At 39.2% G+C, this 23,789-nt stretch overlaps 1 protein-coding gene across 9 annotated transcripts in view; it reads left to right on the top strand.

Moving 5' to 3' along the window:
- Positions 1-23,789, top strand: part of PLEKHA5 (pleckstrin homology domain containing A5) — a 271,652-nt gene that overhangs the window by 199,041 nt on the left and 48,822 nt on the right. For 4 of the 9 annotated variants that reach the window (XM_055395739.2, XM_088837294.1, XM_055395738.2 and 1 more), the window contains one exon: positions 21,480-21,560. The exons of the other annotated variants lie outside the window; for them this stretch is intronic. In XM_055395739.2, coding sequence (XP_055251714.2) covers positions 21,480-21,560 — 81 coding nt within the window. The remainder of the gene's footprint in view (positions 1-21,479; positions 21,561-23,789) is intronic. 9 annotated transcript variants of the gene reach the window in all.

The raw sequence follows: 23,789 nt of genomic DNA, 5'->3' as shown, positions 1-23,789 counted from the left end.
CAGCTTTTTAGACACAAGCCCCTGCTAGTCCGGTGGTTAAGACTTCACCTTCCAATGCAGGGGGTGTGGGTTCAGTCCCTCGTCAGCGAAATAAGATCCCACAGGCCTCTTGGCCAAAAAAAAAGGGTAAACAACAGAAGCAATATTATAACTAATTCAATGAAGACTTTAAAATGATCCACATCAAAAAATGAAAGAAGATGGAAAAGTCCAGGAAGTGGGTTCTCCTCTACACAGTGTGGAGGGAACATGACCCTGCCCACACAGTGGTTTTGGCAGATGGAAATGATGCAGACTTCTAGCCTCCAGAAATGTAAAAGAATAGTGTGTGTTGTTTTTTAATGTATTAGTTAATTAAAATTAAACTTTTAACTTTGTATCCCATTCTCTCTGTACTCTCAGCATGTCAGCAGAGCTTTTCCAGCGATTCACCTTTTTCTTAGATTAGATCCTGAAATAGCTGTCTGATTCCACTTTAAAAATTTATGTGATAGTGAAAAGAATTGTACAGTTTAATTGTTTAAATGATGACTTGCAATGACTATTTCTGATGGCAAAAATTGGGCCATTTTTTGGCAACAGAAAGTATATATAAAAACATGGTGAGGGCTTTTCCCAGAAACTCAGATAAGCCTAAGTATGTATATTGTTAAGGGTTCCTAAAGAAAAATCTCTCTTTAAATAAATCAAAAAAAATTATGGTTTCAAATAATTGCATTTTATATAAATGAAATATTTATTTTTGAACTGTCCTATGTTTTATTTATATCAGTAGTAAGATTATTAAGTTATGTAGAAAGGTTATTAAGTTATGTAGAAAGAATTCTTGGTAATTGTAATTTTAATGAAATTTTTCAGCTCAAACATTTCCAGCTTTTAATCTTATTACTGCCAGTAGCCAATTTTAGATGACCAGGTAAATTTTTATAGGCATTATTGGTTGCCTGAGTTTATAAACTACTCACCAGTTTTATATGATTATAAATTTGAAAGTAGAATTTAAAACCTTAACGTCAGAGGCTCTGGTCACATTTTACAGACTATATATCATACTAAGAGAATATGTACTAATTGATACTCTTTCAACACTTGTTCTGCTTGCTCAAATAAATCATCAGAATAACCTAAGGCCAATTTTTAATTGATTTAAATTCTCTTAATCCCTATCATTATTCATGAAAATTAGAACCAAAGTGTAGTCTCTAAAGTGCTTCTAGGTAAATTCATTTCTGATATTATAACAAATAAAAATACCTTATCTGAAATTCTAAAAATTTACATATTAAGCAGTCAACCCCAAACTCTTAACTTCTGGTGCCATATCACCATTATGAAGACAAGTCATTTACTGGAGTGTTTTTTAAAATAACAAAAACTATACTAATTATATGGTAGAATTTTCTTCTGCTTTCTGTTTTAAGTACACTATCACAGTTTGCTTATGTTTTTATAGCCCAGTTAGTAGACTGTTCAAAGTCTATATTTATTAAGATGAGCCTAGGTTTATTTGTCATTTTTATGAATTTTTAGATATCAAAGCCCTAACATATAATCAGTGAACATACAATAATCCCAATTGGATAATTTTTGTACCTCATCCAGGTTCTACTTAGAAAATGAATAATTACATAATGTATCAGTAACTCATTATCTTCTCATAGTTATCATTGAACATTAGAGAAACTTTTGGTTACAATTTAAGTGAAACTTGACAGTTTCATCCTAAAATACATCTATGGAATGGATTTGACTTTGACTTTGTTTATTTCTCTACCTACCAGAATATGGGGGGTAGGGGTAGGGGCGAGGAAAGCCATAAGTACATCTTGCAATGACCTCTACTTGCCAGGAAGTTGGAAGTAAATTTGAGACTCTCAGCAACTGTAATGATATCTGCTCCTGAAGAGTTCTTTGACAATGAGGGAAAAGAGACTTTCTTGATATATTTTCCTTTTTTCTCAGAACAGGACAAATTGAGCTTGAATTTTAGAACTATGCCTTTGAACCTTTATTTGATGATTAAGAGTTCCTGATGTTTTCACAGAGCCAGATGTACATCATCTGTTTGAAGCCAGAGTAACAGGTTTCCACTGAAGCTTACTGTAGTCAACCTTCTTGTCAGCTGGAGTGTATGTCTCTGCTTCACCAGGCCTAACAAGGGTATCCGTTCCGTTCCGTTCCGTTCCGTCGCTCAGTCGTGTCCGACTCTTTGCGACCCCGTGGACTGTAGCCTACCAGGCTTCTCCATCCATGGGATTCTCCAGGCAAGAATACTGGAGTGGGTTCCCGTTTCCTTCTCCAGGGGATCTTCCTGACCCAGGGATCGAACCCGGGTCTCCCGCGTTGGAGGCAGACGCTTTAACCTCTGAGCCACCAGGGAAGCCCAACAAGGGTATAGGGACTTCATTTTCTTCATCTTGTCCCTTACAAGGATTCCCTCCCTTGTCTAGTTCTTGGCTCCTGTCGTATGGACCAGGACTGGTTGGATTGAGCCAAGCAATGAAGCTGGGGTTGTAGGAACTAGAGCAGGAGCTGGGGAGAGGGACCTAGGCAAGACCTCTATGGATGAAGAGGCAGAGCAAGAACTGGTGCTTATTTGTCCAGTCGTGACGGGAGGAGTGGATTGGGGAAGTTAGGACATGTTGCCGTCTCTTCATCTGTCTTCTTTCCTTTTGCTTCTTCCCCACTTTCTGTTTCCTTCTTTTTCTGTTGATGATCGAGTAGCAGTTATGAGGGAGTTTCTGCCAGTTTTCCATGCAGGCCATGGTAACAGAAAATGAAATGCTTAACTGAGATGGAGAGATAACGTCGGTAGGAGTGGACCAGAAGGATCTAGAGGCTTGGAGCAGCGCTTTGCAGACCTTTTGCAAGCACGCTCACTGCCCGCTGGTGGGTGACCTTGAGCCTATACCAGCCCTCTTTCCCCAGCTCCTCCCCCCAGCGCTCCAGTGGCTAGCTTCCCCGTTTTAGAAAAACTGATAGAATGAATGGAGTTTGACTCCTACAGATGCGTGCTTTGCTTGCGTCAGTATTATAGCAGATGATTTTTCATTTTTTAAATGTAAAATGGTAACATCGAATGTGCTTTCACAAATGACCTTTAAAATGATGACATTCCACCCTTACCCCCTCTCCCTTCAAGAGTCACTATAGTTAATTGCATCAGAAATATCTGCATGAAAACCAGAAAGGGAGGGACTGCCACACCTGTGTTGAGAATTGCCTATTCCTAGTGTACTCAAAAGTTCTTCGTGAAAAGAAATAAGACTCTGCTAGTCATTTTATAACATTCATTTGCCCTTACCCAGCTGGAGCTGTCTCCTCCCCACCTGGAACAGAACTAAATCATTTCTGAATTTAGCATCAAATAGTATATTCTTTAACACCAGATGGCTAAACCTTATCCTCAGATTTTCGTGGAAAAGCTGGAAGTTTCTCAGGAAAAACCAGTTCGCCAAAGTACAGAAAAAGAAAAATACAAGTCATGAGTACCTGTGGTGTTCTTGCTGCATGAAAATGTTGAAGGTTTGCAAGGCAAAAGCTCAATCTTTCTTTTTTAAAACATTTATTTATTGTTGGCTGTGCTGGGTCTTTGCTGCTGTGTGGGCGTTTCTCCAGTTGCAGTGCAGGGTGGGGGGCGGTGGTTCCTCTCCGGCAGCAGCACGTGGACTTGAGTAGTTGTGGCTCCTGGGCTCTAGAACACAGTCTAAGTTGTTGGGGTACACAGGCTTAATTGCTTTGTGGCATGTGGGATCTTCCCGGATGGACCAGGGATCGAACCCCGTGCCTGCATTGGCAGGCAGATTCTTTACCGCTGAGCCACCAGGGAATCCCTCAGTCCTTCTTTTATCAGGATTTTTTTTTTTTCTTTTTAGGTATGATCAAATGCTTATGAGGAAGTAAGAGTCTTTTATTATACTAACTGTCGTGGTCTGGGTGTGGGTTGGAAAAGAATTTTCAGACATGAGACGGAATGAGAGGGAAATAAAGTTCATTAGAATGGGAGATTCTGTTAGAACAGCGGGCCAGCTCAAGGGAGAACTGACGTTGAACAGGGGTCTTTATACCCAGGGTACAAAGAGTGGGATAGGGCTCTTGTGGGTCATTTGCTGATTGTATGAGGCACATATACTGGATGGATGGAATAGTAAGGCAATACCTTTCCCCGGGTAGGAGGGGAGACAGCTTATACTGCTCAGGAGGACTTGAAATCCATTAATAGATACAACATGGGGGAGGGAAGGATGATAAGGGTCTGGTTTTTCCATTCCTGCAGTCCAAGACCCTCCTTGTTTTATCTGCTCTTTGGTCCTTGGGTCACCACACTAACCTCGAAAACATCTGGAAGAGTACATTCAAGTTTCTAAAATGCAAAAGTTTGGTAGTAGCATTCAGATTATATAATGTAGCTCTTTTATAAATACTGATATTTTGTGACCCATGCGCCAAAACTACTAGTGACTTTTGGAAGAAGTCTGACACCCTATAATTGGTTGCTGTGGACATCCCTTATCTACATGCTTTCTATATCCTTTCAAGAAACCACAAAAACAGGAACTCTGACCACTTCTAAACATACTTATGCCAAGGGAAATGCAAAAAGGAACAGTTAACCGGGTGTATGTAATTAGTAGGGAAACCATTCAAGGTAAAAAAATCTGAGTAGTACTTTCCTGCATTTTGTTCGTGTTCATGAAAAACAGCTTCCCTAAAAGGGAAGAAATGCTAACAAGATGACTGAAAAGATTCTTGATGGCTTTCATTGTTGGCCATTCAGCACCTTTATTCCATTGAGCTATTAAGTAAGATCCCATTTTCTCTAATATTTGAAGGGATCCTAGAGCTTCTATTTTTAGGGGTGATTGAAAGCTCCAGGGGGTAATGTTTCTAGGGGATATAGAAAAGGCATTTGAAAAAAGCAAGCTAAGGAAACTGGAAAATTGAAAATATCTTATTTAGCACATACCGACCCAAATTAATTACGTGGTATAGAATATCAGTATTTTCTTGTGTCTTGCTGTTCGGAGCAGTCCTCTCTCTCACATACCCCATTTCTCTTTTTTTCTCTTTCTTTCTCTCCCTTCCTCTGCATATTTGATCATAGTAGTGGTAGGGAGAGGGAGATGTCACTGAGAAATATCTTAACCAGAATATGACATCATAATCAGTTCAGTCTCTCAGTCATGTCCGACTCTTTGCAACCCCATGGACTGCAACACGCCAGGCCTCCCTGTCCATCATCAACTCCCAGAGTTTACTCAAATTCACATCCATTGATTGAGTGTGATTCCATCCAACCATCTCATCCTCTGTCAGCCCCCTCTCCCGCCCTCAGTCTTTCCCAGCATCAGGGTCTTTTCAAATGAGTCAGTTCTTTGCATCAGGTGGCCAAAGTATTGGGGTTTCAGCTTCAGCATCAGTCTTGCCAATGAATATTCAGAACTGATTTCCTTTAGGGTGGACTTTTAACAGCAGAATATAAATAAATGGACAGTGTGTAGATTAGAATTTAGAACGTGGAAGTGTACGTGTGTCAATACGCTGACCTCTTGGCCTGTCTGATGCGTCCCCATTATTATCCCAGTTCTGTTTCTTACAGTGATGAATCTGTCCCTGTTTGCTGTTTTTACCCATCTCTACCCTAATTTTATGGAAGTGCCTGGTGTCTTGGTGTCCTCTCATCTGAATGTTCACCTCCTCAGCGTTTTACAGTTGTCTGTTACTTTTCATCTCTAGCCCCTGGATTTCTTCTAGAAAGCAGAGCCTGTAATGTGGGTTTCCTTGATGTGGGCTTGTTTCCAGGAAGTTTTCCTTTTGTGAAGTAATCCCAAGGTACAGGAGTAAAGAGAGTGAGCCAGGGAGGTGGGAATAGCTTATCAACTGCCAGAAGCAACTCAGGTCTCTTCTGATACTTGTTGACAAACAGATAGAAATCCTGTGGACTTACCAGCTGACCTAGAGAAGAGGGCAGCGTTTGTATTCGTTCCCATCCTTCACTGACCATAGTTGCCCCTTGAGACCAGCTCTTGAGTACACTGAGGTTGCGCAAACATGAGCGCCCGGAGGTTTCCGTGACACACAGCAAGGGCTGAAATGAGACGTGGAGAGGGGGCACAAAGGCTATCGAAAACACCTCTCTCTGCAGTTCCCATTGTGTCCTTCTAGTTGATCAAAGAAATCTCCATTTGGAAGCTCTGCTTTTGGTGTATCTCCTGTGTGTCCAAAATTAAGGCTGTCATCTTGATCCCTCAATTCCCTGACCAAAAAAAACTGAGAGCAGAAATGGTTTAAAACACTGGTCCCCTTTAACCCCATTGATGTCACAAACGTTTATTGAACATATCATCCTCAGGGAAGAGCTCGATGGACTTGAGAAGGATCAGGACCTTAGCTTTAGCTCTTTGCTTAGACACAGAACTTGAAGTGATTGAAGTCTCCAAGAGAACAGAGGGAAGTCTTCACCAGCTATGGCTGGGGCAGCCTCTCCCAACCTGGTGGGTGAAAAGGAAGACAATTAACAGGCTACCTGAAAGGACCCCCGGAGTTGTATTCTACCAGCTCATATTAAAGCTAAAAATACATTGAAACTGGAGTTAAAAGTGCTTTAAAAACACTTGACTGAAAACGGTTCTGTATGATTCTGCCAAACTATCCGAACAGATTGTTCTTTAACTGATACATAATATCTGCATGGTATTGAGTGCGAATCATAAATGCCAACAAAACACGTTCCACCTACTAAGCGCCTCAATACCATTTAGTTGCCAAAACCTGCCACACTGTCTTTCAGCTAACTCAGGAAACTTCAAGCTCCCTGTTCCCCACAAAATTAAATCTCTGTTTGATGTGTCCCTCAGGCCCTCATTTCATCACAAACACCTCCTCCCCCATAAACCCTTTTTTCCGGTGACTCATCGTTTCTCAGATGGGACGGAAGCACCCCATTCTCTTTACCATGCACCTGTCCAGCATCTGTCCATCGTAATAGCTTGTATCACTACACAGTTGTCAAAGTTAGGACACATACCATGTCCCACCTGCCTCTCATACCCTCCTCGGCGATGTGTGGCCAGTTACTCTTATCCCGATCAATCAGGTTGAAATGACTTGTCCAAAATCACAAAGCTAGGATGAATACCTTGTAGTAATGAATTTTCTTTCTTTTTTAAAATCTGTTTTACTTCCTTCAAAATCAATAGAGTTGTTCTTGTTCCTAAAATAGTTCTGTTTCAGGTTGCTGATCTTTATTACCTGTCAAGTGTCAGCTCCTGGTTATATAACTGGTTATTTTCCTATCTACCAAGGTAAATTCAGCTTTCACAGTATCTTAATGATGTATAATTTGTTTTATAAAGATAAAAGATTTAATTTTAAAGATTCTTCTCCAAATAACTTGCTACTAGTAAACTTTAGTTTAATAAAACTGTAGTATTTCTATATGTATGTTTATATGTTTTGGAGAAGAAAATGGCAATTCACTCCAGTATTCATGGGGTCACCAAGAGTCAGACACAACTTCTCAAGTACCACCCCACCACCACCAAGACAGGAAAATGAAAACAATTGTTCCCCACCCCTCCTAAAATGCATAATATTTATACAGTTCCACGATTTATTTACAAAAGCTAATATTTTATAACCCAATTAATGTGGCTCTTGTTTGCTTCTATCTTTTGTTTTTTTGTTTTTTTTTCCAGTAAGTTCATTCAGAAGAGATTTATGGAGCTCAGTGTCAGGCAGGATGTTAGAGCTTATAAGGTGGAATTGTAAATGGTTTTCAAAGCTCAGGAAGGAAATAAAGTTGAGCATAAATGCCAAAATCTTTTCTGGGATCAACCTAAGGATGTGATTATGTAGTTAAAACATAAGCTGATAAATCTTTGAATTAATGGTAGGAATTCTGTTAGTGTCAACTTTAACTCAATAGGAATGCGATTGCTATTAATAACGCCCAGATCCTGTATCTAGAGGATATTTTAAATTTGATTTAAAGCTCAAATATATTTTAGAATAGATTTACCCATTGGCCAAAACAAACACTTTTTTTTTCCCCCTAACAGAAATGATGTAAGATTTTGACTTTGGGAATGTTTTGTTTCTTCAAAATAGTATCGGTTTTGGGACTTCCCTGGTGGTCCAGTGGCTCAGACTCCAGGCTCCCGATTCAGGGAGCATGGGTTCAATCCCAGGTCAGGGAACTGGATCCCACATGCCACCCCTGAAGATCCCACATACTGCAGCTAAGACCCAGTGTACCAAATTAGGAAAAAAAATATCATTTTATGGTATCATTTTGCGAAATGCTTTCAAGGACGAGAAATATATGACCATTTAAAACATCTTATCCACAATAACGGAGAAGGCGACGGCATCCCACTCCAGTACTCTTGCCTGGAAAATCCCATGGGTGGAGGAGCCTGCTAGGCTGCAGTCCATGGGCTTTCGAAGAGTCGGACACGACTGAGCAACTTCACTTTCACTTTTCACTTTCATGCGTTGGAGAAGGAAATGGCAACCCACTCCAGTGTTCTTGCCTGGAGAATCCCAGGGACGGGGGAGCCTGGTGGGCTGTTGTCTATGGGGTCGCACAGAGTCGGACATGACTGAAGTGACTTAGCAGCAGCAGCAGCAGCATCCACAATAAGGCATTTTTACAGAATGTATTTTGAATTTTTTTCGTATTTCCAGTTTCCTGTGGATACCAGGAATAAAGATGGTGTCATCAGATAATAGTACATTACTTAAAGGAACAGTATTTTTTTAAAGTTATTAATCAAGGAAAACAGGCTGGGTCATGTTGCTATATGGCAGAAATCAGCACAATATTGTAAAACAATTATCCTCCAATTAAAAACTTAAAAAATATTCTTCAAGGGGAAGAAAAGGAAAACAGATTTAAGCCACTGAAGCAAAAATTAGATCTATAAAATGTATCCTGTAGCCAAAAGGATTTTAATTAAAAAAAAAAAAAATTCTTAAAAGGCCCATAGATGAAAAAGGATGACACTGTAATTTGTAAATTGTTTGGGAAAGTACAAATTTAGAAAATTCCAAACAATTTACGTATATAGTTTATGTAAATTGTAGATTGTTTAGAAAGACATTAGCCTAGACCTTAAAAGTTTCCTTGAAATATACCACAGGTATGTATCTCAAAATGGTGGCTTAAAAAATGCATCAGTTTAACTAAGGTTGTGAGTATAGAGATTGCCCTCCTTTTGTTCTGCTGTATTAGGGGTATTTTCATAATGTGCCTCAATAAGTGGATCTTATTCCTGAAGCCAATACTTAGAGTCAGTTTAAAAATGCTCTTTTTTTCCTTTTAGGGGAATGTCAGATATGACTCCTGTGTTAGTGTCCCAGTTTGCTTTCTCTTTTTTTTTTCTTTTTTTTTTTAATCTATCTTTCTCCCTTAAAGAAAAAGAGGATATATTATATAGTTTAGCTGCATCTTTTAAAGCACCATTGCATTTTTTCTGAATATATATAATAGTAATACTTTGCAAAAGTTCTACCTTTAGAAACCACATACAGCATGAACCGTCTGTTCTGATTGCTTTAAAATTTCCAAAGTAATAGACCTCCATACTTTGCCCCATTGGTTATAAAGAGACTTATTTACATTCTTCTATTTAAAAAGTCACTTCAGATTTTCCTGCTTCCTGTTCAACAATGAGCAGTTTCTATAGGTAGTCATACCCTTCAATCTCAGGTTCTGGGACTTTGAGCTGTGCCTGGAATGAGAGTGGAAGGCATTTGCGTTGTCATTATCCAAATGACCTGTTCATAAAGGCCCCTGCAATCCTCACAGCTTCACCCCTGGGCATGTCAAATTCTTTAGCCTTTTATTTTTGCCACACATCTTAAGAGTTTATTGATCTAGACACGGGAGGACATTCTTGAGAGATGGATTCTTTGGTGATTAGGCTATCAGGGTTTTGGGCTATTGTTAAGACAGAGACCCAACTTAAAAATTCTTTTTTCTAAAATGCCATTAAAAGCTCAGGAAAAGTCCATTTTCCATTTAAATGGAAAATGTCCGCACAGAAATGGGTCTTCTCATTGGTTATCAGTGAAGGACAAAAGCTCTGTAGGGTGGCTAGAAATCATCCAGACTGATTGCCCCCACCCCCCCCCCAAAAAAAGGAGAAAGCTGTTAGTGCAGAATTCAGACTCAAGGAACCTCCGTTACTAGACAGAGCTTGAGCAAACATTTTCCCTTCTGAGAATGAGATCCAAATTTAGGGGAAAATTATACTTAACTTTGCCAGTCTAGAATTTCTAGGCTTATACTGTCCAGTATGATAGTCACTAGCCCATATGTGGCTATTTAAATTAGAAAAGTAAAATTTTTAGAAAAGTAAAATTCATCTCCTCCATCACACTAGCCACATTTCAAGGGCAGAAGAGCTACTGGTCTGGCATTTTGGACTTTACCAGTAGAGAGCATTTTCATCATCACAGAAAGTTCTGTTGGACAGTGTTATTCTAGATGGTTTATTATATAAACTTTTTCTAAAATAATAAGCATTTATCTCACCAAATGTCAGGCTTGTAATTTGCCAGATGTGCGTTTTTGTTGTTGTTGTTTCTTTGTTTAATTGTCTATACCAAGTCTTAGTTGCAGCACATAGGATCTTTAATCTTCTATTTTCATTGCATGCGGGATGTTTCAGTTGGTAAAGAACCCACTCGCCAATGCAGGAGGCAATAGAGACACAGGTTCGATCCCTGTGTTGGGAAGATCCCCTGGAGTAGGAAATGGCAACCCATTTCAGTATTCTTGCCTGGAAAATTCCATGGACAGAGGATCCTGGTGGGGGCTACAGTCCATGGAGTCGTGGAGAGTCAGACACAACTGAGCTCACACACTGGCTGGCCGGCTGTGGGATCTAGTTCCCTGACCAGGGACTGAACCCAGGCCTCCTACATTGGGAAGCCACTAGACCACCAGAGCAGTCCTTTATAAACTTTTTAAAGAGCATTTAAGCCACTACTTAACCACTTTTTATACATAAAAGGGGATTGGGAAGTTAATCTTCCCAAGGACAAATTATATGAATGACTGTCCTGCCTTTGCTCGCTGATAGTCTTTCTCCTTCCTGACCCTCCCCCTGAAATTATTCAGGAGCATTTATCTTATAACTTACAGCATACTGATCCTTCTGCAATACTAGCTGGTCTCGTTTCTGTAGCAATAGATGTTTTTAAACAGATATTTGAAGTTGCTAGGATAACAGAACAATAGGCAGTTGGAAATTGAATTCTTAGTAATACCTCCAGATCTCAGTGGATTCTGCTGAGCCCACTGATAATAAAGCAATTCAATTGATTTTTTAAGGGAGTGAAGTCTTTTAATGCTGTATTTCATACAAAAACAAGACTATTTTGTCTCCATGTAATATACTTGTGCTTAGATCATTAGTTTGAAATTTTTCATCTTTTGATAGTTGCACAGATATCTTAACCAACATTTACTACCAGCTTATCAGGACCTTGAAAAAATTCCTAATTGGTGATGGTTGAATTGGTCCTCAGTTACTTAGTGCTGGGGCAGGATCGCGGTTCTCATGCTTGATTTCCTGTCAGAACTACCACTGGACTTTTAGCAAGACAAAAATAGAAGTACAATTCACAAGGACTTCTGCACCCCAGCCGCTACTCAGAGTTGCCAGAGCCCCCCTCCCCAACTCTGCATGTTTTTACTCTACAGGTGATTTATTTTCCCCCCTCAGTCAGGTTTGAGAATTACTAAGATAATGACAAGGAAGACCAAAGAAAGAGGAGACAGCTGGGTTTTTTTGAAACATAAACACCATCTTAGTGCTTTCTAACCTTTTTCATATATGGCACACATAGAAAAGTGACAGTAGGGAGTTTCCTCGTGGTGCAGTGGCTAAGGCTTCGTGCTCCCAACACAGGGGGCCTGGATTCCATCCCTGGTCGGGAACTAGATCCAAGAAAAGAAGAATGACAGGGTCTGTACACACCTTGACAGAAACTGGAGACCATGCTTTGGGGGCATATTAGGCCCTCTAAGGACTAAGGTGGTGTCTGTCTCCTTTCCCAGCCCACAGGTGTCTGTTGGAAAGCTGCTCATGATCCTATCAGCTGTGGCATAAGTTGCATAGAGCTGTGTTGAGTAGGTGAATTCTTAAGCACTGGACCACCAGGGAAGCCCCAGTGCTGGGTTTTTATGAGGATATCTCCACCAGTCACATCAAAGAGTGCTCTGTATTCATCCTTGCCCCAAATGCCTCAAACCCCAGAGAGACTAGAGTTAAGTATCAAATTTTCTAGGTAGTTTTTATAAACATTTGGACTGACACATTTCAAGTAAAAATAGGTGTTTTTGTTGTAAGCAGACATATATTGGCACCACCTGACTGTATTTCCAAGATATTTCCATTTAAATTTTCTTATCTATTGCTGAAGTGAGTTATGAAAATAGTGTAATGCCCGAATCCTGTGTTCTCGTTTTTATTATTATAAAACAATGGACCTTTCATAATGCTTTATAATTTTGCAATTAACTGGAACCCAAACCTGGATTACCTTTCACTTCAAAGAAGGAATTAAAGCAGGAAGCGAAGCATTTAACTGATTTCCAAGTAAATTATTAAGCATCCCCCACATACTAATTAGTCTTTCTCTTGCTCTGATTCCTTAAAACCAAAATACATCAGCTATTAGAAGCAGTTCCTTAATGCTGCCTAGGGTTCTTGTAGTAGTCAAGCTGGAAGAGAATTACTGGATAGTCCTTTTGTTTCTGTCTTTTAAAGAACTTAAGCATGAAGTTCCAAGGTCTCATAGAGCATTATAGTTTTTGTTTTTGGTTTTAGGTCATATTGCACTGCTTTCATTTGAAAGCTGTGGTATAAAGTTCCCATAGCAAAATCTAAGTAGAATGTGCTTTTTCAGTGTAAGTTATAGAAATGATCATTTTCTATGTATTAAAATGTTGGTATTTCATGACACAAATCAACCTATCTGTGAAACAGACTCACAGATATAGAGAACAGACTTGTGGTTGCCAAGGGGGAGAAGGGTGTCTGGGAGGGATGGATTGGGAGTTTGGAGTTAGCAGATGCAAACTAGTATATATAGAATGGATAAACAACAAGGTCCCACTGTATAGCACAGGGAACCATTAATATATACAATACCCTGTGATAAACTGTAACGGAAAAGAAAAGAATGTATATAACCAAATCACATTGCTGCACAGAAGAAACTAATACAATATTGTAAGTCGAGTATGTTTCAATAAAATGGAGAGAGATAGAGACGTTGATTGACAGATAGTTTTTAGAGGTGACTTAGTAAAAGAAACCACTAGCCTATCTCTAGGATTATTTGGAGCAAAACAAGATCAAGTATTTCTAATTCAATGATGTCCAGAAAGTAAAGGTTCAATCAGATTATTAAAATTGTTTCAGTTCAGTTTAGTCGCTCAGTCGTGTCCGACTCTTTGCAACCCCACAGACTGCAGCATGTCAGGCTTCCCTGTCCATCACCAACTCCTGGAGCTTGCTTAAAATCATGTCCATTGAGTTGATGATGCCATCCAACCATCTCATCTTCTGTTGTCCCCTTCTCCTCCTGCCTTCAATCTTTTCCAGCATCAGGATCTTTTCCAATGAGATAGTTCTTTCTATCAGGTGGCCAAAGTATTAGACCTTCAGCTTCAGCATCAGTCCTTCCAGTGAATATTCAGGACTGATTTCCTTTAGGACTGACTGGTTGGATCTCCTTGCAGTCCAAGGGACTCTGAAGAGTCTTCTCCAGCACCAGAGTTCAAAAGCATCAAATCTTTGGTGCTCAGCTTTCTTTATGTTCTGATTCACACATCTATACATGACTACTGGAAAAACCATAGCTTTGCACCTTTGTGAGCAAAGTAATGTCTGTGCTTTTTAACATGCTGTCTAGGTTGGTCATAGCTTTTCTTCCAAGAAGCAAGCATCTTTTAATTTCATGGCTGCAGTCACCATCTGCAGTGATTTTGGAACCCAAAACAATAAAGTCTGCCACTGTTTCCCTATCTATCTGCCACGAAGTGATGGGACTGGATGCCATGATCTTTGTTTTCTGAATGTTGAGTTTTAAGCCAGCTTTTTCACGCTCCTCTTTCATCTTCATCAAGAGGCTCTTCAGTTCCTCTTCACTTTCTGCCATAAGGGTGATGTCATATGCATTTCTGAGGTTATTGATATTTCTCCCGGCAATCTTGATTCCAACTTGTGCTTCATCCAGCCCAGCATTTTGCATGATGTACTCTGCATATAAGTAAGCAGGTGACAATATACAGCCTTGACATACTCCTTTCCAAATTTGGAACCAGTCTGATGTTCCATGTCCGGTTTTAACTGTTACTTCTTGACCTTCATACACATTTCTCAGGAGGCTGGTAAGGTAATTTGGTATTCCTATCTCTTTCAGAATTTTTCACAGTTTGTTGTGATCCACACAAACTCTTTGGCGTAGTCAGTAAAGCAAAAGTAAATGTTTTTCTGGAACTCTCTTGCTTTTTGATAATCCAGCAGATGTTGGCAATTTGATCTCTGGTTCCTCTGCCTTTTCTAAATCCAGCTTGAACATCTGGAAGTTCTCGGTTCACGTACTGTGGAAGTCTCGCTTGGAGAATCTTGAGCATTACTTTGCCAGTGTGTGAGATGAGTGCAATTGTGCAGTGGTTTGAGCATTTGTTGGCATTGCCGTTCTTTGGGATTGGAATGAAAACTGACCTTTTCCAGTCCTGTGGCCACTGCTGCGTTTCCCAAATTTGCTGGCATATTGAGTGCAGCACTTTCAACAGCATCATCTTTCAGGATTTGAAATAGCTCAGCTGGAATTCCATCATCTCAACTAGCTTTGTTCATAGTGATGCTTCCTAAGGCCCACTTGATTTCAGACTCCAGAATGTCTGGCTCTAGGTGAGTGGTCACACCATCTAGGTTATCTGGGTCATGAAGATCTGTTTTGTATAGTTCTTCTGTGTATTCTTGCCACCTTTTAATATCTTCTGCTTCTGTTAGGTCTGTACCATTTCCGTCCTTTATTGAGCCCATCTTTGAATGAAATGTCCCCTTGGTATCTCTGATTTTCTTGAAGAGATCTCTAGTCTTTCCCATTCTGTTGTTTTCCTCTATGTCTTTGCATTGATCATTGAGGAAGGCTTTCTTATCTCTCCTTTCTAGTCTTTGGAACTCTGCATTCAGATTGGTGTATCTTTCCTTTACTCCTTTGCCTTTGGCTTCTCTTCTTTTCTCAGCTATTTTTAATGCCTCTTCAGACAACTGTTTTGCCTTTTTGCATTTCTTTTTCTTGGATGTGGTCTTGATAACTGCCTCCTGTACAGTGCCACAGACCTCCATCCGTAGTTCTTCAGGCATTCTATCAGATCTGATCTTTTGAATCTGTTTATCACTTCCACTGTAAAATTGTAAGGGATTTGATTTAGGTCATATCTGAATGGTCTAGTTGTTTTCCCTACTATCTTCAATTTAAGTCTGAATTTGGAAATAAGGAGTTCATGATCTGAGCCACAGTCAGCTCTTGGTCTTTTTTTTGCTGACTGTATAGAGCTCCATCATCAGCTGCAAAGAATATAATCAATCTGATTTTGGAATTGACCATCTGGTGATGTCCATGTGTAGAGTTGTCTCTTGTGTATTGGGAGAGGGGGTTTGCTATGACCAGTGCGTTGGCAAAACTCTGTTAGCCTTTGCCCTGCTTCATTTTGTACTCCAAAGTCAAGCTTTCTGCTACTCGAGTTATCTCTTGACTTCCTACTTTTGCATTCTAGTCTCCTATGATGAAAAGGACATCTTTTTGGGGTGTTTGTTAGTTCTAGAATGTCTTATAGGTCATCATGCTGCTGCTGCTGAGTCACTTCAGTTGTGTCCGACTCTGTGTGACCCCATAGACGGAAGCCCATCAGGCTCCCCCGTCCCTGGGATTCTCCAGGCAAGAACACTGGAGTGGGTTGCCATTTCCTTCTCCATATAGGTCATCATAGGACCATTCAACTTCAGCTTCTTTGGCATTCGTGTTTGGGGCTTGGACTTGGATTTCTGTGATAGTGAATGGTTTGACTTAGAAAGGAACAGAGATCATTCTGTAATTTTTGAGATTGCACCCAAGTACTGCATTTCTAACTCTTGTTGACTCTGAGGGCTATTCCATTTCTTCTAAGGGATTCTTGCCCACAGTAGTAGATATAATGGTCTATTAAATTCACCCATTCCAGTCCATTTTAGTTCACTAATTCCTAAAATGTCAGTGTTCACTCTTGCTATCTCCTGTTTGACCACTTCCAATTTACCTTGATTCGTGGACCTAACATTCCAGGTTCCTATGCAATATTGTTCTTTATAACATTGCAGTTTACTTCTATCACCAGTAATGTCTACAACTGGATGTTGTTTTTGCTTTATCTCTATTTTTTCTTTATGGAGTTATTTCTCCACCCAAAAAATATAGAACAGTTATACCAAAGAAGTTCTCTCACTGTTAAGAAAGTTGTAGGACCCACAACAGATTTTCCAACCTGGGGATCCGGCAAAGGAACTGAGAACCCCTAGGGAGTTTGACTTTGGAGGCCAGTTGGATTTGATTATAGAACTTCCACAGGGCTCGTGGGGAAACAGACTCTTGGAGGGCACAAAGAAAACCTTGTGTGCACCGGGAGCCATGTCCCCACAAGAGACTGAGTCAGACTTTTCAGTGAAATTATTTAATGGGGACCAAACTCCTGTTGTGTGTTGAGTATTGTGTTTAGATCTTGAGTATTATGTTTAGCTGCCCTCAGCCATTGCATGCTACATATAAGAGGAGTGCCACCATGTACAGGACTACACCTCTGTGCACTTCATTCTTAGAAGCCCACTACCCAGGCATCCTAGCAGCCCTTCATCAGGTGGGTGTGATGCCCACGGGAATTCTGAAATGGTCCCTCTGCTGCTTTTTTCTGTAGATAGACTTACCCATCTCTCCAACTTGAGTGAGATGAGATTCTCTAAGAGTATGTGAACTGAAGAACATTCACTGTGCTCAGATTACATTTGACTGACTTCAACACTTTGAGAAAGAACATTGTAGTTACTTCTGCCAAAAGGAATCTTGAGGCCAGACTATCACCTTGATATTTTAATGATACTGTCTACATCAGAGATTTTCGAGGTGTACATTGTCATTATCTGGAAGACAGGATCTCTGTTCTTTTTAGGCTCCTCACATGATTCTGGGTTCAGAACCACTGGTAGAAATAAACTTGAACTTTGATTTCTGATGTAGCCTTTAATGAAAAGGAAAAAAGATAGTTGTAGGTATTTACAAATGCATTGGGGTAGCTTACTTTTTTAGTTAGCATTTCTTCAGTCAATTTCTGATATGTGTACAGATTCATAAGGCAGATTAAAGGTTGTGAGGACAGTTCTAGATCAGGGCCTTGCTGCACTAAAGGACTCCAGCAACCTTAAACATGATATGAACACGTGTGCTGAAGATTTTTCTTAGCGTCTTGTGTCCCCAGGGGGTGTTTGGCAGAGGATATGGTTGTTCTGTTAATTTAGTTTATTTGCAATTTACATATTTTTATCATTGACTCTCAAATAATTTTTTTTTTATTAGAAAAGCAGTATCTCTAAAATGGAGAAAATTGGGGAAATTCAGAGAAGTATAGAGAAAGAATAATCATTCTGTCCTACAATTCAAAATAATAGCTGCTGACATTTTTCATTTCTTTACTGTACTAAATTGTCACTTTCCAAAGATACCTTCTAAGTTTAATATTCTAGAATTTGATATATACATTTGAAATTTTTCATAATGAAAAGTAGTGCTCTTCAGAAGTAGTCTCTGTGACACTCTACACTTTGTAACTTTAAATGTTGTTTTTTCCCCTGATAGCTCAGTTGGTAAAGAATTTGCCTGCAATGCAGGGAACCCCCTTGGTTGGGAAGATCTGCTGCAGAAGGGATAGGTTACCCACTCCAGTATTCTTGGGCTTTCCTTATGGCTCAGCTGATAAAGAATCTGCCTGCAATGTGGGAGACCTGGGTTTGATCCCTGGGTTGGGAAGGTGCCCTGGAGAAGGCAAAGGCCCCCTGGAGAAGGGAAAGGCAACCCACCGCAGTATTCTGGTCTGGAGCATTCCATGGACTGTATAGTCCATGGGGTCGAAGAGTCAGACTCGACTGAGGGACTTTCACTTTCACTTTGTTAGAGAAAGACAAATACTGTATGTTATCACTCATATATGGGATCTGAAAAGTGAAAACAAACAAATGAATGTAACAAAACAGGAACAGGCTTACAGATATAGAGAACAAACTAGTAGTGACCAGTGGGAAGACAGGAGTGGGGAGGGGCCAGTTAGAGGTAGGGGATTAAGAGGCATAAACAACTGTGTATAAAAAAAAGCTACATGGATATTTTGTACAGCATAAGGAATGTAGCTCATTTTATAGTAACTTTAAATGGGGTGTAATCTATAAAAATACTGAATCACTGTATTGCACACCTGAAAATAATATAGTGTTATAAATCGACTATACTTCAGTTTTTTAAAAAATAGTCATTTTTTTAAATGTTATTTTTACTTTTTTTTTTTTTAGTTTTTCTGTTCCTAAGTCAGTGTCTTCTCCCAAGGTCCCCCTCTTAGTGACTTAACAGTTAATGATCTTTGACAGGAAAATTAAATGGAGGCAGTTTTAAATAGAAAATGTAGCTCCCCTCTATAACATGCATGTTTACCCTCTCTTTATTCTGCTTTATTTTTATCTTTATTTATATTTTTTATTTATTTATATTTATCTTTATTCTGCTAAATAAACCAGGCTGGATTACCCTGCCGAAATGATACTGTCCCTTTTCCCTTTTTAAATACATTTTTAAGAAGTAATTCCTAAAGATCTAAAGTCTGAATACTAGTCATTGGTCTGTACCCTGTTGAAGCTCCATTTAAAGGTGAAAACCACCATATTGACAGACCTAGCAATGTGACAGGGGCCTATTTGCAAGACTCCACAGGCAGTTGCATTTTGACCTCGGGTGTCTTTTATGTTTGGAGACTATCCAGCCTGCATTATTCCTTAAACATTCATGCTCTTGACCGTCTTTCAAACCCCCAAGCCCTCTACCCTCTTCCTCCCAACCCCCAACCCCCTCACCTAATCTGAATCAAGTACTCTCCTGTCTAATTTTCATGGCATCCTGTTGAAAAATAGCAAGTGTATATGAGATTGCTTTGAAAATCAAAATGACGTAATACTGAAATTGAAGAGAGACTAGGCTACCTCCATTATATGAAAGAAAGAAAGTGAAAGTCACTCAATCGTGTCCAACTCTTTGCGACCCCATGTACTTTATAGTCCATGGAATTCTCCAGGCCAGAATACTGGAGTGGGTAGCCTTTCTGCTCCAGGGGATCTTCCCAACCCAGGGGTCGAACCCAGGTCTCCCGCATTGTAGTCGGATTCTTTATCAGCTGAGCCAGAAGGGAAGCCCGCATTATATGAAGTATCTATCAGTGCAGTCAAATGATGAAGCCAAAACCAAAGGCAGTTACATTTTATTCCAAGATCAACATTTGATTGGGCTTCCCGGGTGGCACTAGTGTTTTGTTTTTTTTTAATGGAGGCTAATTACTTTACAACATTGTATTGGTTTTGCCATACATTGACATGAATCTGTCCCGGGTGTACATGTGTTCCCCATCTTGAATACCCCTCCCATCTCCCTCCCCATATATCCCTCTGGGTCATCCCAGTGCACCAGCCCCGAGCATCCTGTATCATGTACCAAACCTGGACTGGCGATTCGTTTCACATATGATAATATACATGAATAAGAACCCGCCTGCCAAGGCAGGAGACATAAGAGATGCAGATTCAATCCCTGGGTCGGAAAGATCCTCTGGAGGAAGGCATGGCAACTCACTCCAGGATTCTTGCCTGGAGAATCCCATGGACAGAGAAGCCTGGCAGGCTACACTACATAGGGCCGCAGAGTCAGACTTGACTGAAGCAACTTAGCACACACGCAACTCTTTGGTTAAGATAAAACGACAAGCATTCCTTTAAAACACAAACTTTAAAATATAAAGAGGTCTTAAATTTCTGTATAAAAGTTGTTTTCTGCTTAAGAAAACTTTTTATCTATAGTTGTCTATATATAAGTTACTTCCCAACAGTACAATTTTATCTCGTACCTCCTATCAACACAGTTCTTTCCTGTGTGCGTGAATGGTCACCGTAAATGCCTTGGTCCCTTACTGGTGGTAGTGAGGGGAAGAGAGTTTGAATTCAGCCAGCGTGTAGATTTGATTTTACTGACATACCGACATTTGAGTTTAACTAATATTAAATGTCTAGATTTAAAAACAAATTACTTAACTAGAATAAAACTTTTTAAAAGGAGATTAAACCAGTCACAGGTTTCTCATTTGACAGCTAAAACAGAAATAACTGACTTGAAACATTGGTAACTAGATTGCAAATAAAATTGTCTAGGTGTATAGTTTTCCAGATTTAATTGTAAGATTAGTAAACTTCTGCAGATTTTGTTAAATCAGTGAAGTAGCGTTTGTTAACCATGATAGAAATGCTTATTTTCCATAATATGGGGGTTGAAAATTATGTTAACTAAATGGCACAAATTGCAATTATAAACAGACTTGTCTGCTTACAAATGGTACAAATATGTTGGCCTTTTACTGTCTATATATAATGATAACTGTCTTTTGAATGCTTTAACTTTTGAGTCCAGAGCCTGCTAAAACAAATATTTTTCTAGAGGCAGTAATTAAGTACAATAAAGCCGGAAATGTGAAACATGATTTCGGTCTTTTAAAGAGCTGGGAGATTCACTGAGTCTTTGCTTATTTAATTTTAGTTTGCACAGCTTTGAAATCATTCTGCATACGGTGTTCTACTTTGAGATAATCCAAAGTAGAGTATATATAAACATCTATCAAGATTAATAATAAAGTATGTGATTGTTTAAGTGAGAAGGTATTATTTGTTGAGAGCTAAGTTTTTTTCTGAATAACCTTATAAAGAACTGAATATCATGTTAAGCTTTTTTACTAGATAGCTAATGAAGTTATGCCATTTTTTTCCGTTTAAGTTTATAGGTGGTTGCCTTTTAGTTTATCCTTTGAATCTTGATGCTTTATCATTTGTTCTAGTGTATATAAGGATATTCATTAATTGACTCTATTGATTATGTTTATTAAGTAAAACCTTTACTGCAGTTAGTAAGCCCTTTTTATAACCTTGGCAGTATTTTACGGCTTTTAATACTTGTTTGAAATGGCTTATATTAAGTTGATTCTGTACAACCTTGGGATAATATATAAACAACTGCACTCTTAGGAAGATATTAAAGTAGAGGCTATATTTACAGTGTCGTCTTTCAAATCTAGCTATGCTGTAAACTGATGTTTGCTGTATGCTCCTCCTGATTTGAAATAGATGAAAGAAAATGAACCTATTATCACCATGGTTCACACAATGATTGAGAACTCGGCGCTAAGACCCCAACTGTACCAGCAAGTAAGGTCTTGGACAGTGAATGATACTGCTTTATCATCTGCAAAACCCCTCAGTGACAGTTTTGGTTTCTCCTCAAAGTTACTCATAACATTAGTCTTTTTCTTATTCCATTTTTTGTTTCTGTCTCTTTGGAAAAAAAAAAATAAAAACAACAACCCAACTCATCCATGCTTTTCAAGACGCTGCAGTTCTTCGCATGGCTTTGCTGAACATTTTGCTGTTGAATATTAAGTGTGCCATTTTCTTGAAGTTTTTGTACAGAGTATTTGATTGAAATGTACTTGGAGGTCTGCAGTACATGTGTAAAATTTTTTTACTAACATGCCATTAATGTTTGATTAAAGCATTGTAACTGATTTTTTAGGGAAAACTTAAAAGAAATTTTTCCCCCTTTCAGGGGCAAGCTCCCCAACCTCTCTCCCCCACAGTGGTTTAGGAATAGTTTATATTTGTATGGAAGTTACTTAGGGCTTGTTTCTGTACTGTGGTATGGTAAAAACTAAAGATAACCGTTTCTTACCATACTGGGAATGACTTCTCCCTGTATTCTTTTCACTCTTCCGTAGCCGTCATGGTGTTCATATCTTACCCCATTCTCTTCCCTAACTCAAAATATGTGCCATGGCGTTGGCTGGCTTGAACTTAGGACCTCGGTAATCTGCAGATCTGCAAAAGAAGTCATGTTACGCATTCCTCTCCAGTATTTTTTTTTTCTTTTTTGTATTTCATGGTCTAAATGTTCTTAGCTGTGTGTTTTGCAACATCAGCTTAGCTTCTTCCACTTCAACACCCTCGAATTAACTGTGGCCTACGACCTATCACAATATTTTAAAAATCATACCGAGGAAGAAAATTAACTAACATGAAAAATGAATATACCTTTTAATTGAAATATGTAAAAGCACCTGGTAAAAAGAAGCACCTTGAACTTGCACTGGCTTTAAAGGTCTCTGATTTGCCTCAAGGTGCCTTGAGGTCTGCATGATGGAACTTGTAACCGGGAGACTGAAGCAGTTGGTGGGAGGGTGAGCCCAGTTTTCAAAAACATGTAGAGTATGTGATTGAGCATAGTTTTTAATTTGCAACAAGGAGATAAACTATTTAATGTTTAAAGTTAAACAGCTTTACTCTTCAAAAGAAAAAGGAATCTCCATTCTTAAAGTCACGAGATTATAGAACCTTGACACTTCATTCCAAAAAGGCACACTTTTTGAAATGAACCTTAGGACTTGATCTGGAATTGATAACCTTTTTCATCATCCAAAGCTGTCAGTTTCTAATTTGATATAATGCTGACTGACATGAGATTGAAGGCCTTTTATTCTAACCAGTTGTGTTTTTGTTTGTCACATTTTGTATATTTCCAATAAGTAAGAGCTGAGATTTTCTGTTTGGTTTGATTTTTCTTTTTTATATTGATCAGTAGTCAAGGCTGATGGTGCAGAATTCATTGCTGATTGAAATCATTCAGCTGCGCTAGAAGTTCTCACTGGAGTTTTTCAAAAAACATGGAGGTTATCTGAGACTGGTCTTCCATAGCATCACTGACCTTGAATACTGAAAGAGTAATAGATTTATATACACATATTTCCACATACTGATTCTTGAAAGAAAAAACAAAACAAAACCCTGAAATTGCACAGAACAGGAAGATTTGAAGGTCTAAAAGCAGCAGCCATGCCTGAGTTTGAGATATGGGCAGCCAGGTAATCAGTATTGACTATCAGTGCTGTCCAATCTAGGGAGTTTTTAGATGATTCTTTTTTTTTAACTAGCCAGAAGTAAAGTGATTGATTATTGGCAGAGCATCACTAATAGATAAAAGTGACAGACACATTTCTTAAACTCTGTCTATATAGACTTCTATGAATTGAAATTGCATCTTGTTTTTCTCCAGATTTCCCTTCTGGTGTTATTATTAAAAGAAAATCTTTATGAAAATTTTTGTTGTACACCTGATGGTGTGCCTTTCTGGGATTTCATTGCAATGCTGTTTCGATAGGTTCCTGAAATTTAGCTGAAAATGAAGTGGCAATACGGGCTTCCCAGGTGGCACAGAGGTAAAGAATCCACATGTCGTGTCAATGCAGGAGACACAAGAGACTCGGGTTCGATCCCTGGGTCAGGAAGATCCCCTAGAGAAGGAAATGGCAACCCACTCCAATTATTCTTGCTAGGCAAATCCCATGAACAGAGGAGCCTGGTGAGCTAAATTCTGTAGTGTCACAA

The sequence above is a fragment of the Moschus berezovskii genome, chromosome 6 (genome assembly GCF_049115385.1).
Source record: "Moschus berezovskii isolate FMDL1 chromosome 6, NW_MosBer_1.0, whole genome shotgun sequence".
Lineage (NCBI taxonomy): Eukaryota > Metazoa > Chordata > Mammalia > Artiodactyla > Moschidae > Moschus > Moschus berezovskii.
The sequence above is the reverse complement of the archived record's forward strand: the minus strand, read 5'-3'. Positions and strand labels throughout refer to the sequence as shown.